Source organism: Corvus cornix, chromosome 4 (assembly GCF_000738735.6).
Source record: "Corvus cornix cornix isolate S_Up_H32 chromosome 4, ASM73873v5, whole genome shotgun sequence".
In the NCBI taxonomy this organism is placed as follows: domain Eukaryota; kingdom Metazoa; phylum Chordata; class Aves; order Passeriformes; family Corvidae; genus Corvus; species Corvus cornix.
In genome coordinates, this window is record NC_046334.1 from 56,675,669 (window position 1) to 56,691,286 (window position 15,618).

At 35.6% G+C, this 15,618-nt stretch overlaps 1 protein-coding gene across 19 annotated transcripts in view; it reads right to left on the reverse strand.

The window, feature by feature from the left end:
- Window positions 1–15,618, reverse strand: part of SLIT2 (slit guidance ligand 2) — a 263,309-nt gene that overhangs the window by 230,437 nt on the left and 17,254 nt on the right. For all 19 annotated transcript variants that reach the window (XM_039550993.1, XM_039550987.1, XM_039550975.1 and 16 more), the window contains exon 4: window positions 12,049–12,120. In XM_039550993.1, coding sequence (XP_039406927.1) covers window positions 12,049–12,120 — 72 coding nt within the window. The remainder of the gene's footprint in view (window positions 1–12,048; window positions 12,121–15,618) is intronic.

Genomic DNA, 15,618 nt, shown 5'->3' on the forward strand with positions numbered 1-15,618 from the left:
CTAAAGGTTAAGTCTTGTGAATTTATTATTCCAGAAATATGTCCAGTTCCATTTCTTTAATAAGAATTTGTGTATCTGGGAGTACTATTATTATTTTTACTTCAATGCTGAATATACACGAAATTATCATTCTTAGATCACCCCTCTCAAAAACTTGCAACTCCCCCTTCAGAAATCTTTTCTTGACCAATCATCTTCCTAATTCAACTACATTTCTCCCAGTTTTGCTTTTTGTTCTTCCCAATATACATGCACACATGATACTGCCATTATTTTGTTATTCCACTCATTTAAACAGGCTAACAGCACATACTAATTCTAAAGCCTTCCCTACAACTGAAATCCATTTCTGTTTTCTTTTATTTGACTGAGGAAAAACAAAAAATAGGTTTTGCAACCTGATTTACAAAAACAGAAAAAAACTCAATTTAGCCAAAATATTAGTGAAATATTTTTAATGTTGCAACAAAATGGAAAAAATATTCATTTGAAGTGAACATCCCATAACATTAACTAGCAAAGCAAACAACATCATCATCAGTTTTGCAAAACTCCGTAACATAGTTAGAAATACTTTCTTTTCCATTTCCTGCAGTTCCTTTGATATATACACATGAAATGGGATGATCTTATTGTTCCATGCTGCACATTTACAGCTATTATCATTAAGTCTCTCACAATAGTTTTTTCCCCAGTGATCACAATCTTTAGTTTGCCGTATTTTGTATTTCCCACATTCTCCAATCCATATCCACAGAAGAAATAATCCCAGCATACTTCTTTTTTTTAATTTAAGTCCCTTAGTATTATTTCCTCTACCAATATTTACTGGTGTGCTGTTTACACAGTTTAGATCAGCAATCAATTGACTACAAAACAATGGAACAAATAAATACTTTACCCCAGTATCTAAAACTTCAATAATAAGTGGCACAACTGGCCATGCCCCAGCACTTTTGAACAGAGCATATAGTTTTATATGTAAGACTTCAAAGGTGATACTACACTGCATGTTGCAAAACTGCTTCATCTTAATATGGCATGCTAATTGAACAATTTTTACTAACAGTAGTCTTTATTTTAGAACTTAAAACACTTGTACAATTTTCTGATTATTTCCTACTCCAAGAAGACTTACAGCATGGTGAAAGACTCTCTTCTTTTACACAGATAGAGGCACTGTTATCAGCCAGAACAGTGAAGATGATCTGACTGGCATTTAGGCCAGTCTGAATGCACATGGCCACCCTCATTACACTGCGGTTATGATTTTTTAATAGACAAAATCTAAATTTGGCATCTGCTAAACTTGCATACAAAACTCAAATTTTGCCATGAGACATCTCTGTACTCTGTGCCAAAAGAGTAGTTTCAGCTTCTGCACCTCTGACATGAACACTGTACTAGAGATCAAGTAGCAAAGCATTCCTCTACAGATTTGGTAGGCTCTCCAAAAAATTCTGTTTTGTCATTTTTAGAAATGACTCTGACATAAAAAATTACAGCTTTTGAGTGGTATTTTTATTGTGTCATAGGCACATAAGTGACAAGGAGAGTACTGTTGTTATAACAAGTTATGGCATAGGAGAGTTACACAAAAGTATTGGCTCTATTGAATTTACAGACTTTACTAAAATCTAGAAGGGAATTAAGCCTCTTGCCTTTTGCAAAGAATGCACAATTCATAAAGAACACAGAAAATATGACAGAATCAATTACTCATTGACTACATTTAACATTTATGCAGAAGTAGTAAGGACCAGATAGGAATCTTTTCCAGTTTCAGAAATGATCACTGCTTTCATGCAGTATACATATGTGTCAGTGCCATTTTTTTAGTTCATCTAAATAACTTTCTTTAGTTCTGTTGAGCTTTTCAAATTCTTTTCTCCCTCTTTTAGATGTACATTTACATTCTTCTCTCTAATAAGCCTTCCATAACTTTGCATTCAGAGAAGCAGCTACTATAAATCCACCTTCATTACATTAGCTGTTATCCTATCTTCACTGCAACCCTTCCCTGTGGGTCTTATCAAACTCAGTATGCAACCTTTGCAGTTTCAGGGTCAATCAACTATCTAAATCCCTGTCAGCTATCCACCACTCCTACAAAAAGCCACATAAGTGGGAAAAAGAAGAGTTGATGCTCCTATCTCCCTCATGTTAAAGTACTAAAAGCACTGAGCAGCTGCCACCAAACCTCCTCTTGTACACGCTACCTTATAAAGTACAAGCAGCCCTTCCTTACAATTGTGTGGATTACACATTCATAGCAAAAATAAAAATAGCATTCAACTGTCTGGATAGAAGGAGAAATGAAAAGAGGCAAAGGTTTTGTCTCTTGTACATATTACCCCGCAAATCCTCAAGGAGTGCTTAACTGAAAGAAGTACCCCCCCCAATTCAGCCCCCTTGTTTCTTCCCCCTAAAGACTAAGGGCCCTGGAAAGAAGCCTTCAGAGTGTGGTCCTTTAAACACCCTTGAGACAGGGAGGGCCTGCACCTGGGCTTGGCTGTAAAGATGAAAAGAGTTCTGCAAGTCCCAGCTTTATTCCCCATGAGGTGGGTCTGAACAGCCATTAGCAGAGCAGGCCTCTCAAGTGTCTGAGGGAGAGAATAAACTCCGCTCAGCATTCATAAGCAGCCTTTCCCAAGTAAAGCCACCAGCCCTGGCTCCAATACCCTTACAACAGCTTCAAGGATCAGGACAACAGTCTCAGTTGTTCATCACTGCAGCCCTGGCTTCAGTTCTTCTCCAAGACCAAGTATTGCACTTAGGATATTGGCACTTTCCTTACCACAATGAGAGTCCCTTTAATTGGGACTTAGATAATTTGTGTGACCTTCCCACCACGCCTCTGAGTCCCAAACAGTTCAGAGTAGTTTCAGATGAAGTTTACTGCTATGCATGTAGATAGTGTAGCCTAAGTCTTCCTCCATGCATTACTCATCTTAATCACTCACCAGCACAGCAAACCTACAAGCTCTACCAGGACTGAGAAGAGAGCAAGCTGCATGAAGCACAGGGTAAGCCTTTCTTATCTATCCTAAGCGTCTCCTAAGGCTCCTTCATCCAACATTTCAATTCATAAATGGATATTGCAGGATTATTTTTCAATTAAAAACACTTAAGAAACGACTGAAATTGCAATACACTGCTTTAACTGCAAATGTTCAAATATCTCAGACAAAAGCAAAGGCAAATCTCTATCTGAATACTAAATTTCAATTTAATAAATATATTCAGAGAAGTTTGAAAAACACTAAGATCCCACTGGCAGATAGAAGTCTTACTGCAGCTGTAATATTTCATCAAGTGTTAGATGGTTTAAGTCAGTTGCGTGAAAAAAAACCAACATTTACTATATCAGCAGATTCCATCTGCGTTTTCTAGCTCAGTTATCGACATGTGAGAAGGACATGATCACGAGGAAAAACAACAATAATACAATAAAATTTGTGGATCAACAATTGACTTAAGCTGTGCTGGGATTTTTATTATTATTCTCTTACCATGCTTTGAAGCTGTGGGGTTTATTCCCTGACCAAAAACCAAATAATAACCCCCAAAACAAGCTCTAAACCTATATACAATTTCAATTTTCCTACAGTGTGCTTGTTAAAACACATCAGTTGAAAAGCATCTGCTCTTTAACAAAGAGCATTTCATCTAGCATTAGATCTAGGATGCAAAAAAACCCAATTCAAACACGCTTTCTAGGGCAACATTACTGCAGAAAGCATTTGTAGATCAACATTACAACAAAAAGCATTATGAAGGACCCAGAGCAAATTAAACCTTTTAGATGGCTTTGACTTTGATACAATGGAACATATGGAAGTAGATCTGTGCTGTGTGAAGTGGATACACAATTTTGTAGTAATGCTCTTTCCCTTGCCAATTTCCTATTCTTTTTGAAGAATTCAGACAATTCTGCAACCAGAACACAATATGATATCTGTTTCAAACTTCCTTTTTGGTTTTTCTTATAAGATCCTGTATATACTTACCAAGAACATACAGACAAATCTGGCAAAATAACAACTTTTTTTTTAACTACAGTAAAATTTTTGTGGATAAATTCTGTATACATTAGTAATTTTCTAAGAAAAACTATACTCTTAAAACAATGTACACTTCGGGAAATTTTTTTAAAAGGAAAAATACATGTGTTGTTTGAATGCTGTGTGAGTAGCTTTAAAGAAGCATTAAAACAAATTCAATACATTTAAAATGCTATATAAATCAACATTCAGGATGAAGGGTCAACAGGGGTTAAACTGTCTTTCTTGATTGCATTCATAAATGTCTTTTCTAGCTGTATTATAGAAGCAACTGCAGCATAACTTGGATATTAAAACCTCCACGGAAACCAACAATAAAAGCTGCTAAGAATTTCACAAGGGTTTTTTGTTGTTTTTTTTTTTTTCTCTTAGGTGTTAATTAAATGATCATTTAACACTGAAATGTAAACACAACATTTTCATCTACTGACAGCATAGCCTCTTATAAATCCAGGGTAATAAACGTCCTGGTGTTAATACTCTGAACCAAGTTCCCACAACACACTAAGATGCCTTGTCGTGTCTAAGGTTAAGCATCTAGACACAAAACAAAGATTGTGCCTACTCGACTTCCAGTTCAATTTTCCCATCGCCCAGTGACCTAGGTAACACTTTGAGCAATAAAGAATAAATTTAATTTCTCCAGCATTTTGTGAGGATTAGGAACAATTGTTGGCCTGCAATGACTTTTTATCCTTGGATTCTTTCTCTTCCAGAGCATTCCCCCAGTTCTAAAAGAAAATTCTGATGGTTTAAGACACAGAACAAACAGAACTTTAAATTAGGCTTTTTTCAATCAATTGGAACTGTTGGAGGGGAAGCAATCAACTTTTCTTTGGACTTTTCTCAGCTATTCAGTTACTTTAGGCTTTAATCTTCCACTTGTAGAAGAAACCTACCGTCATAGGAGCAAGCCTCTATACGTTCAGATTTTCCCTTGGCCTGATTTATTCCTCTTTTCTGTTCTTTTTTTCTTTTTAATCAAGATGACACGGCTGCACTTAAGTGTCCACTCTGTGCAAGCCAAGACTTACAGATGTCCTCTTTATAACATTTCACACCATGTTTCTGCACCACATAATAACAGCAATTCCTCTGACATGCTTTTTCACTTCCTTCACTGAGTTTCAGTTTCCTACTTAACTCCGGACTGAAAGGTTTCCTGCATCACAATTTACCAAAGCTTTCAAGGTCAACCCTCCAGGAACAACCCAGGGACTGATTCAGACTGGACATGAATATGGTTACAGGTCACCCAAAACCAGTCACTTTTATTTTCATATTAAAACACAGTTCTCTGCTTTAACTGCTATCATGCCAACAAAGACACAGAAGATAATTATTTATGCTGGGGGTCAAAGTACCAAAACCACAATAGCTAAAGTAGGCCTCTTAATTACCCTGAATACCACCACACTATTTAAATAGATCTATGGCTTGAGTAATTAATATGATTCATGTTTTCACATTAGACATATTTAAATGCCAGCAGCTAATAGCATAAAATTTTTTAAATAACACAGATATTTATGTTGGTTGAGAAGAATTGCCAGAAGTCATGTTTTTGTTTGCTTGGTGTTTAACATAAATTTCCAATTAAGGTTAAAAAGGGACTGAACAGTTTTGGAGCGTTCCTTCAAATGAAAAAATCAGTAGTTATAAGCATCACAGAATCACAGAATATTCTGAGTTGGGAGGGACCCACAAAGATCAAAGTCCAACTCCTGGATATCCCTATAGACACCTTTTGCTGAAATTAGTCAGCTATATCACTTACTAATGCAGCTTACATAAAGAGTTAGTGATCTGCCCAGATGAGAATTAGTTTACAGCCCCAGCAGTTCATCCAATTTTCCATTTTATCCAATAGCAAAAGAAATATTACTTGTAAAAAACCGACACAATCATATTTTTATAATTAAAGAAATAAAGGCAAATTCAACCACAGTTCAAAGACAGCTTCCAATTATCTCAAAAGTAAAAACTACAACAATCCATACTGATAGCATCATTTCACAATAAAATAGTTTGTTTCCAATTTCAAACATCTCATAATATTACTTCCAGTAACAATATTTCACCTGATTTCTCTATATTTGATACACCATTTTTTTTTCTGCACAGCACCATAGAGGTGACGTGCAAATCCAAAAGAAAGCATAGCTCAGGAAAGACCTACAGATTAAGAGATTCTGTAACAAAGGGCAGGAAGAGTAACATAGTGAAGTCTGAAGTCCAATAATCTCACAGAGTGATAATACATTTCACTCTTTTTTCCCCGACTACGTTTCAAAAGTTCATTCTGGTTCTACCAACATTTCCACTCAGCTGAATCTAAGGCTGAATGCTTGCTGTTGCTAGGATATAGCTACTGCAAGTTGTACACCAAATGCATATAAGCAATACTTGTTCCTTTGCTCAAAAAATCAATTACCTGATGAATTGCAAGCATTTTTTCAGCACTTCCAAAAACCTCTAACTTGCCATCCTGTCATATCAGTAAGGCTTATGTCTGAAGCAAAGCTACAGTGGTGTTTTTTGTTTTGTTCAGTACCTTGAGATGACAGTTTTCAGTTTTGAAACATTACAGCAGAGAATGAAAGCTCAAGGTAGAAGCAAGTGGTGTCAGGACCAGAAAATGATGCAGATGTGAGTCAAATTGCTTAAAGTATTCAAGCTCCCAATTCCCTTTTGTCTTTACATTAAAAATGAGCAGGTAACAGAAGCAGCAGTCTTTATAATGTCTCACAAAAGTTTATCTCCTCAGTCTTCCATACCAGAAATTAATGCCAGAGAAGAGGCATTACAAACCTAGCACAGAGGTAACATGCTCTTAGTTAACTTTAGTTTATTCTTACAGGCAATGAACCTTAGCAAGCATATTTTTAATATACATTAACTATTTTTTAGATAGGCCTTTCTGTCTACAGATTGGGATTATTGCAAAAATAAACTCACAGAACTGTAACTGGCAGTGGCCATGCAGCATAAGGGACCACATTCACCCTGAAAACATTCCATACTGGGGCAATAAGACCTCCTGTTAGCAAAAACGCACTGACGTAGCAAACCAATAAGTGAGCTTCCACACTGCAAAAAAGATTAGTAATTACACATATATTAAAGATTTCTTTCTAATTACCATCTTACAATAACACAAAGCCAGAACTATATATTCATTTATACCTACACTAATATGCGGTATCTCTTCACTAAATAATAATTTTAAAATATAGTTACATTCTAAGAACTATAGTCACAGTTCAAGAGTGATGCTAACAAAACAATGCTAGTATTTAAAACTAACTAGCAGTAGAATTGCTAGCTCTAAAATGATAAGATTTAATTCTATCACATGAAAAAAATAATGGAGTTGCCTTGTGTGCATGCTGCTAGAATACACCATAACAAATCATAAAAAACTCAAACAAGTGAGTAAAATACCTCAACACACTATCCTGGGGAGGATATAGCAACAAGGTGGCTTCATAATTCGTGTTTGAATAAGTGTTTTTTAAATCGCTGTCCATCCAGCCCACATCTGCAATAAGTGGAGCACACTGTAATGTTACTGCAGCACAGTGGAAACCAAACCACTGCGCTTACCTGACAGCGGCTCCACTAACAATGTACTCTCAAAAGGAGAAAAATTCTTCACTATTGCCTTTTGAAAAGGAGAAACTCATTTTTGCTCCTATTTGGATTTAACACCCAGAGCAGGTGTCTGCAGTTGGAATACTTCAGAGGCTTTGAGATAACAAGCATTTTTCTAATGAGTGATTCCTTTATTGAGTTGTTAAAATGGATTCAGACTGAAGATAAGTGTCTTTTCTACACAATTATAACCATAGTCCCACTTACCATGAATACTGTTAAAAGAAATATGACAAAATCATAAATTACACCTTAACAATAGGGAGTCCAGCACTTAAAAACATTTAAAAGTCCTTGTTCTAGCACCTTACATGCACCATCTTATTACCTTCTTTCCTTCCTATCTGATGTGGTTTGTTTTGTGTTTGTTTTTTTTTTTCTTCTTTTTTTCTCTTTCGGCAAAGGTAAAAGCAAAACAACGCTCAGCAAGTGATGCAAACGGCACCTCCAGCACAGCACCGAGAACCAGCGGGAGAAGTTCCCCGGGCCGCCGGCTCCCCGCGCCGGGAGCGGCCACGGGCTGGGGCTGCCGGCCGGGATGAGTAATGATGTCAGTCCGGCCGGACAACGGTAACCCTGGCAACTGTAACCTGCAATTCCTGCCTAACCATTGTGGGATTTATTGTGGCAGGGGCCAAAGAGGCCAAGAGTAAAATGAAGCAGAGAACTATGGTGTCTGACACATCGAGTACCACACACTTTAATCATAGCTGGCAGAAATTAATTCAGGAGGAATTTTTGCAAGGGCCCCCTGTACGGCATGTTTTGTTGTTGTAGCTGCTGCTGCTGTTGTTCTGGCCTAAGATAATTTTTTTAAGTTTTTTGATGTTTAGTACTTCTTCCCTGTAATTATTTGCTGTTGGGAATTTTTTTAGTGACTAACAGACATCTCAAAAGTGATGCTTATTAATCACACTACATTAAGTTTTGGGGTTTTTTTCCCTTTAGAGGAGAAACATTCACAGTGTGTACCTTCAAGTACATATATTAGAAGAAAACATACATAAGACCACATTCACTACAAAGGTTGATTTTTTTTTTTTTTAAAGCCAACATTGCCTAACTTATACCACAGATATTAGTCGGTAAGGAAACTTAACCACATTCCAAGCTCAAGAAATGTAAATCAAAAGGGACAAGCTTTGTGCATGTAATTCAATCACCTTTACATCCCACTGATTAATAAAGGTATCTTTTAAAACTTATTTTTCAAACAGCTTGTGTCCAGCACTCAGTATCCTGCAGCAAACAGCAATCAATGAACTGTGATCTAACCAGCCAAAGTCAGCAGTCAAAATCTATTTGCCTCAGATAAGCACTCACTAGGCTGTAGTAGTTCTCTGTGCTAAGGTACCATCCCTGAGGCTACACAACTTAGCGTGAGTGGGCATACGGGTCACCAAAGAATGCATCTCCTCCTGGAGAAATACAACTTGTTGAGCAAGAACTTATATCATCATCCCAGGGGACTTACAAGAGCCCCTTTATTTTAATGGTGTTGCATCAAAGCATAGGTTCATGTACATTGTGCTTTGAGAGATTGCTTGCAAGGTAAGATTGATATACCCTCCAGCACTCTTCATACTATTTTTAGAATTAACTACTTCCTATTGAAATATTTATGTCAAAACGCCTTTGTAGATAGCTCTTAATGGGAAAATCAGCTTCTGTTTTGACTAAAATTATCCATTTTAACTAGTTCCAGGAGATTTCTTGGAAGGCTGCTAAACTGGAAAGAAAGTAGCCTGAAAAATAATTTAACTACCTTTGAAATTAAGTGTCTTTAGACACAGAAAATAATGCACTGTCTCTTTTAAATTCTCAGCCTATTGCTTTCTTTTACTTACACTTCCCATCTGTCAACAAGTGCTTGTAATTTTATTACACTGTCCTGTAGTTTATGCAGAGTTGGTATTATTTTACAGAGTTCTGTTAATGGACTGGATAAATGGTAATGCTATTTAAACTAGTCTCCTGCTCCAGCAAACACAGCTGCAACTGTACTACTATTTCTAGGCAAACATCTTGACCTGAACATGCAGTGCTCTCTCAACCCGTCCAAAGAGAAATTGGAGCAGACAGCAAAGGGAAAGCATAGCCGGCCGCTGGCGGCAACCAACTGTGTCGAATCATAATTCATATACAGTATAACCTCTTTCTTTTATATTGCATTTAGCCTACACAACAAGCATATGTGCTTCTTCACCTGGCATCTCATTTACAGCCAAGGGTCAAATGGTAATTATTATTCACAGAAGCTCAATAGTATGTTGAAACCTTGCAGTACACACATTGTTTGATTAGCTGTTAAATGCCAAAAATAAATACTAAACCCAAAGCAAAATATATATATTATTGATCATGTTTAGAGAACTTTAATTCTCCCTAGAAAAATATTTATTGGGATGTAAATACATCTAAGCATATACAATGATACATGTAAAAAACAAATCACTTTATACTCTTCAAAGGGAACAAGCTACATATTTTCTGAAAACTGACCACAAGCATTTAACTAACATCAGTGCTTTTGTGGGCCCAACATTTTTTTTATTACAAATTTAGTGCTAAGCAGCTGTAGTTTTTTTACTATCATTCATATTTTCTTTTAAACACGAATACATTATAACCAGACATTCACTTTCATGGTCTGATCAACAATAACCCTTAGGCAGAGGAAATTTAATACTGTGAAGCCAGTGATCTCTTACTTTCCTCCATGTACGCTATGAGCAGTTGTGTGCTTTAGGTCAAAGAACATTATAGATTTAAGACTAGCATCTATCAAATACACAATTCTGAGATAAATATATTCAAATACGATTTTGACTGAACTGGGTATCTCTTTTTTGCCTGCAAATTATGGCTCATTTCTGTTTTATATGAATCTAGGTAGCAACCATTACACTATAGGTGAAATAATAAAATGATCATAAATCCCTTTCATTTCCTTCCTGATAGAAGTAATGTCTTTATCCCAGCTGATGGAAATTATAAGAGACTTAATTGTTACTATATAATACCATATTTGAATATATTATAATATTATACCAGAGCAAATACTTTTGTTTGGCAGGAAAAAAGCCTTCGGCAGCTTTCTGGCCTAGTCATTTAACAACTCATTACGTCTACAGGGAATTTCTGGAAACAAAGTATACATCCAAGGCAAAGGAATAAAACAAAAATACACAAAGAAATGTTTACAACAATAAGAGTAATTTTCAGTTTGCCATTGTATATTGCTATAAGAAGGGAGAAAATAACTATTATTTCACAATAGTATATTAAAAATCAACTAAAAATAAGAGCTTCAATATCACATTTGTTCTCAAACATAATTACATATGCTAAAGGGGTACAAGAGGAATCCCACTTTCCTCCACCTTCACTTTTCTTTTTCCAAGCACACAAGTGATGAAACCCAGTATTAATCAGCAATTTTGAGAGCAGAAATCTCACCTGGAGTCTAAAGAACTGTATCAAACACATATCTAATTAAAACCGGCTGAATTGGTGCAACCCTTCCAAAGCCTACTTAAGCATGTCATGTGTTACCTCTTCCATAACGCATACTGTAACTTAAAGATACCTTACAATTTATTTTGTTCAAATAAACCAGAATCTAAACTTTATTCCAGATTTCAACTGCAACAGAATTAAGTGGCTTCTTAGAAAGGACAATGGGTCAAACCATTTATTTTAAAATATTTCCAGGAGCAAAACATTATCAAACCAAGTAACACAATCAAAACAAAAGCTCATTACTCAATTTGTTGTTCTTTTTATTTAAGGTAAAGCGTTTAATAGTTTTTTCTTCCCAGAGCTTGAGTTACTAGCTTTGTCCTCTCTACGATGGGACACAGGAGAGACTTCTCTACAGACCTAGCATTTGCCAATGCTATCATTTTTCTGGCCAAGTGTGTACAGCCACAAAAGCCACAAAATCAAAGTGCTTATACAGTGCTATATCTCTCCATCAGAATCTCCACAAGCATTTTTTATTTCTTTTAACACAGAAACTATAAAAAAACCCCGCCAACAGGAAAAAAGGAAAGTCAAAGTATTATTTCAGCAAAACTTCCTTACAGAAATGGGAATCAATGACAACACTCTCATACAAGTATCAGTATTTGACCTAGATGTAAAATAAAATTTTTTAAAAATCTTGCAAAGCAGTCAAAGAAAGTACTCAGCTTAAACAAAACACCAATGTTGCATGACACACCTTAGTTCTATTTGAGGCAAAAGACAAAAATCCTAATAATAAGACACAATAACAGACCAAATCCAAATTTTCCCAAAAAACAGTTATTGGGCCATGCCTACTTACAGCCTGTATAACTTCGGTGTCCCCAGAAAGAGCAGTTCAGAAAGCAACTGGAGGTTATTTCTGTTTAGGCGCCTTTGGAAAGAAAAAGAAAAAGTTGTGTTAAATTACAAATGCTACAGCAATGCAATGCAACCACTTTGAGTTGGAATCCCAGTGCTGTAACAAGCTGATTTTAAAGACCAGAAAGGTCCATTAGCGGAGACATGGTCCAATAGTAAATTTACCGTGGACTAATTACATTTTCTGGTTTTCCCCAACAGACCATATTACCTATTTTATGAAAGATTTTGAATCTCTGCAGCGTGAATCAATCACTACAACAGGACTCCCTCCTGCATAAGCAACATGAAAGCTAAAAATATAAAATCAGCAGTGTAAATGCAATTCCCTACCAACTCTATCTTTGTCTTGGTATAATGAAGGAGATAGATATTTTGTGACCATGAAAAGGTTCAAGGGCGTATGTATCAAATGTATACACTTTCAGTAACAAGATAATGTTATGTCTAAAGATCCATATAACCTATTTATATAAATTTTAAAAAGCAAAGGAAACTGTTACAGAAATCCTGATCAAACAGGAGTCAAAAAACCCAAGGTGTCACAGTTTATATTCGGCATTACAAGGAGGTTTTTTCATGCAGTTTTTTCTCTTTAACTGTAAAGATAGGAACTTCGAGAAAGTTAAATTAAAAAAATAGAACCCAATCAATTGTACATAAGACAGTCTACTAAAGAAAAAACTGCAGCTGAAATCTGGAAGGTGCCTATTTGTCTGTGAAGATTCTCACTGAGCATGCTGACTCAGCTGCTCAGAGGTGACAAGATCAAAGCCCATTGAATTATACCCATAGACAACAGAACAACCCCTAGATAAGGCAAGTATATTCTATCTTCATGATCTTTTCTTAACATACAATGCAGATTCTTCTTTCTACCTTGTGTAAGTGACAGCCTTGGAGCATACAGTCATCCCAGTCAAGAAGTCAAGCTTAAAACAGGTTTTTTGTTTTTAAGCAATGTACCACATGTGCCACCTGCCATTCGAGCAAAGCAGCCTACTGGAAAAAACTGTTGTGTCCCATAAAATTTATCACAAGTCACAGTTTGCAATGAACGACACTCGTCAAAACAGTAATTCAAGGCACTCGTGGAAACCAGACTGCATGGGACTATCTGATATATATATATACACACACACACATATATATATATAAAAGTATAATCATTACAGTGATTACACTACACGCACCAATAAATTGCTATCAAGACATTCCACAAGGTGAAAAAATATACTGGGCATCAGTCTTGCAAAATTAAGTTTTAGAATTTCATAAAGGCTCAGATTTTCCTGTTTGTTAGTATTAGGGCTGAACTTAAACAATTAAGCCTGTTTAGCCTCTCTGGGCTAATTTTTCAAAAAAAAGTTTCCATATAAAGGTTTTTCCAGTTTAAAGGTGTTTCCAGAAATTCCCATTTAGATGCACAGACATTAAAAATCCGATTTTACATAGCTCCATGGTTTAGTTCACTTAGTTATTGCTCCCTTAAAGCTCAATGTGACTACTGATGAGAGTGAGATAATCTGAAAAGTATTTTTATGTACACAGAGGTTTGCATCCACTCTTCAGGTCACAAGCAAGCAGTCAGCTTTTTGAGTTCTAGATACCCATAGCTCTCCAGTCTTAATGTCAGGTTCCCTTCTGTTAGTCAAGCTACAGAAATCCTGATTACTCTAAGCAGAAGAAAACTAAATCACGCATTTAGAGATTAAAAGAAAATTTGGAGTGAAAAAACCAGAAAAGGAAAGACTACACTACTGGGATAAGAGAGATGAGTGACAACGCATTTTAATAATTGAGAAAAAATTCCTAATTCAGCAACAATAAAAAAAAAATCTGGGTTGTGATCTTGAAAATCACATTTCCAAATTAGTAGAAGGAAAACTTTACATATAAAAGAAAGATAGAGCTCTAAGTTAATGACTAGTGGAAGACTTCTGATTGAACATTACTTCAGAAGAAAACCATCCCTACATAAATACAACAAAGTGATACATTCTATTGTTTCTGCATCTACTGCATTTTCAAAATAAAATCATTTAAAAATAGACATTTTTCTGACCGATAGTAAATTTATGTATAAAATTATATGCCAAGACCACAAAACTGAAGTACAAGACAATTGTTTCAAACTAAGTTATATTTGCAATCCAAAGAGATTTTGAAAATGAACAAATGATTAAGTAAAAAAGAAACAAAATTCATTCACCATATCTCTTAGCTAAATAGAGATTTAAACCTCTAAATCTGTGATTACAGATCCAAAATTACATGCAGGGTAAAGACTTTAAAAAGTCAGTTTCTAATCATCTGTTCAGGACAATAATCTCTGTTGATATTTCTTAACTCTATTGTTTGGACACCAGACAATGATGAGCTGTTACTGAAAGGGCAGTGAAATGACTCAGTATCTGTATTTTTGCAGAAGTTTCATATAAGAAAGGCTCTGTAGTACAATGACATAATATTAATTGATGATCAAGTCTGTCAGGCAAGCTACCTTTCACTAAATGCAACAGTCTTACAAGGACACACAAGATCACTCAGAGGGATACTTTACAGGCAAAATAATTGCTCTACTATTTAGCTCCTTATACAAAGAGTAAATAACTTAGATGAGGAGTTTCTGTTATTACTTGTAGTTCACATGGCCCACATAACTGAGTATACCTTTAACATACTGATGCATCTGCCACTGTACAGACTTTCAAATCTAAATTATGGACAATAAATCAACTTCATTAATTAAAGTAGCAATAAATAGCACTACCCTCATGTCTCCACAGTTTCTACCAAGTGAGCTTAGCACTTCAAATTAGTGTTTCAACACATGATTTTAATTTGCCTTTCACAAGACTAAAATATTTGTTCTTCGAACACTACACAGATTGAGGGAATACACAAGTTAAAATACTAATCTCTTATGAATCCTGCATTTTGTATCTTCTACTTTGAATAACCATCCCAGTCACTGAATTTTCTTTTAGAACTAAGCTTTCTCTACCAAAAATTTGACCATTCATTATTGCCTGTGACCAAGAACATAAAACATTATTAATTTTCATGAAGGCAATAATGGGAAATATGTCTTTTACTATACTTCAGAAAGAGGCTTCAGCTACTCTTGACATCTACAAGTTATATCAGATGCTTTTAAAAGAGTCATTTTGCTGAGTTTTCTATATGGAGATTTTATGAACTAGACTTCACTGAAAAACATTTTGCAAGACTGCAGTAGGTAGTTCTGTCTAAAAAAATGCCATGAAATCATAAGTGGATTGGAAAAAGTAGGCAGAGCAAGTCTGAAACAACAGCCTAGTATCACAGTACACAACAGCTTCCCATTCAACAGTCACCATGAAGAGTTTCTAATCTTTGGAAAGAGCCACACAAGGAGTCCAGAAAATACATTACTATTTTAAAATGGTTCAGTATTTTACATGGTTACCCAATAGTTCCACTTTTTCAGGTGACCTGATGCTTAACTTTGTCTGAAAAAACACCTATC